Source organism: Rhodotorula graminis (assembly GCF_001329695.1).
Source record: "Rhodotorula graminis WP1 unplaced genomic scaffold RHOBAscaffold_12, whole genome shotgun sequence".
Taxonomy (NCBI): domain Eukaryota; kingdom Fungi; phylum Basidiomycota; class Microbotryomycetes; order Sporidiobolales; family Sporidiobolaceae; genus Rhodotorula; species Rhodotorula graminis.
The window spans coordinates 373,538-375,807 of NW_017264939.1; the positions used below are offsets into that span (position 1 = coordinate 373,538).

The 2,270-nt window shown below is 71.9% G+C and overlaps 2 protein-coding genes across 2 annotated transcripts; both read left to right on the plus strand.

Moving 5' to 3' along the window:
• Positions 1–165: 165 nt before the first annotated feature.
• Positions 166–706, plus strand: RHOBADRAFT_55308 (uncharacterized protein). Its single transcript, XM_018417782.1, has 2 exons — positions 166–431; positions 543–706. Exons 1-2 carry the CDS (start codon positions 189–191, stop codon positions 681–683), a joined length of 384 nt encoding a protein of 127 aa, XP_018269127.1. The 5' UTR covers positions 166–188; the 3' UTR covers positions 684–706.
• A 537-nt stretch (positions 707–1,243) lies between these two features.
• On the plus strand, positions 1,244–2,186 carry RHOBADRAFT_46174 (uncharacterized protein; the record flags this gene model as incomplete). Its single annotated transcript, XM_018414736.1, has 5 exons — positions 1,244–1,393; positions 1,470–1,582; positions 1,672–1,714; positions 1,844–1,949; positions 2,059–2,186. Coding segments are annotated over 5 exons (540 nt in total), but the record flags the coding sequence as incomplete, so codon positions are not given.
• Between the last annotated feature and the right edge of the window lie 84 nt (positions 2,187–2,270).

The window sequence follows — 2,270 nt, forward strand, 5'->3', positions numbered from 1 at the left end:
CTCGACCGCCTGCGGGGTCTGCGTCCCACCTCCTCTGCGCCCCACCCCGCACCTCCCGCTCCCTCATCGTCCTCCTCCTCCCCCTGAAGGCCGCCCACCGCACGCCCTTCCTCTCCCCCTCGATCCTCCTCTCAACCCCCTTCCACCCTCCTCTCCCGCGCCTCCGCCCGCAGCCCCTCGGCACGAGCATGACGATCCACCGCCGCAGGCGCGCGAGCCAGAACCGGTACGACGTCGTCGAGCGCGCAAGGGAGCTCGTCGCGCTCGCGAGGGACGAGGACGAGTTTCTGAGGCGCCTCGTCGTCGGGGTCGGGGTGCGGCGCGAAGCGGGAACAGCAGCAGGGAGCAGCAGGGAAGGGTGGGGCACTGAGTGGAGCAGGTGGTTGGGCGAGGCGAGGGCCAAGGAGGCCCGGGAGCAGGCGCGCAACGCGGTGCGTCCCTCTCTCTCCCTCTCTCTCTCTCTCTCTCTCTCTCTCGTGCGCCCGACCACGCCGCCGTGACTGCGACTGACCACCCCGTGCCCGCGCCCGCGCCCCCCGCAGCTCGTCGTCCCGCCCGAGCTGCAGCACCAAGCCCGCGAGGCGGCGCGCGAGCGCGAGCGGCGCAGGCTCGAGCGCGCGACGGCGGCGGCGCCGGCGGCGGCGGCGGGGAGGAGGGGACGGCGAGGGGGAGACGAGCAGTAGCGGCGGTAAGACGTCGTCGGTGCCTGACCACGGGGCGCGTGGCGGGCGGGACGAGAGAGCGCTGAGCCGACGGTCGCGCGTGCGAGAGGGTCGCAGAGAGAGAGCGGGCTCGTTCAACGTTCGAGTCGCGCCTGGGCTACTTAGCAAGCGAGCGCTATGCGACGAGTACAAACGTCGTAGCAGCCCGGCCTTGCGAGCGCGCGCGCGCTGCGCCTCCTCGCGCGACTCGGAGGAGAGCTCTCGCTCCGAGTCGCGCTCTCACCTCGCCAGGTCGCTCGAGCTCGTGGGCACCCTCGCCCTGTCTGCGCTGGCGGCACTAGCTGCAGCAGCATGCTCCGCAGCGCGCCGCTCGCTCGCTCCCTCCACCGCACGCGCCCGCCCCCGGAGCCTCCCTTCATCTGCTCCTCCGAGTCGGTCGGTCGCTCGGTCGTCCCTCGCTCCCCCGGGACGGACGGGCTGCGCCAGCTCATAGCGCCCCTACCAGCTCCTGCTGCTCTCCCCCGTGCACACGCCCGACTCACTCACGACCTGCCGCACCCGCACCCGCCGCCGCCGCACCCATGCCGCCCACCACCACCGCCGCGACCGCCGCCTCCGCCGGCACGCTCCTCGTCGGCCTCGTCGTCGCCGTGTGGCTCTCGTCGAGCGCCACGCACTTTGCGGCGGGCTACCTCAGGCGGACGGGGGATTCGGGCGGGGCGAGGGCGGTGGTGAGTGCGCGATTCCTCCTCCCTTCCTCTCCTCTGCCGACGAGGACCCTGACCGGCCCCTGACCCGGACACGCAGGTCATCTTCTTCACGGCGCTGTCGAGCGCGCACACGGGCGTGTGGTGCTACGCGACGTACGGGTACGTCCGAGTCGACGCCGGGTGGGTGGGCGACGAGGTGACACCGGGTTGGTGCGTCGACCCCCCGGGCCCTTGCTCTTGCCCCAATCTTCCTCCTCGTCGAGAACTGGCGCTGACTGCTTCCTCGTCGTCTCGCACAGGGTCCTCACGGCACACCTCGCCATCCTCGTCACCCTCTCGACCGTGCGCCCCCGTTTCTCTCTCTCTCAGCTCTCTCCCACCCCCTCTCCCTCACCCTCCCTTCCCCTCGCCCACCCTCCCACCCGCCCGCCGAGCGCCCAAGCTGAGCCTCTCCTCTCCTCCCTCGACCAGGTCGCACAAGCCTTCTTCGCCGCCGCGAGGCTCTCGACGCTGTACAGCGGTCGACGGCGAGCCGCACTCGTCGGGTCGGTCGCGCTCCTCAGCTGTGCGCAACTCGGTACGTATCGCGCTCCCTCTCTGTCCCTCTCTCCCCGTCTCGTCAGCGCCCTCCCGCCCGAGGCCTCGGAGCGCACGGACCGACTGACCGGCCACGCCCCGGCACGCAGGGTTCGGCATCGCGGCGACGTACTACTCGGTGCGCGCGCCCGGGCCTGATGGGGGCCTGTTTGCCGTCGAGCTCGCGAGCGCGTACGGGTGGACGGGGCTGGCGAGGGCGGTGGCGGCGGTGCTGGGGGTGCGTCGAGCCGTCCTCTCTCTCTCTCTCTCTCTCTCTCTCTCTCTCTCTCTCTCTCTCTCTCTCTCTCTCTCGCTCTCTCTC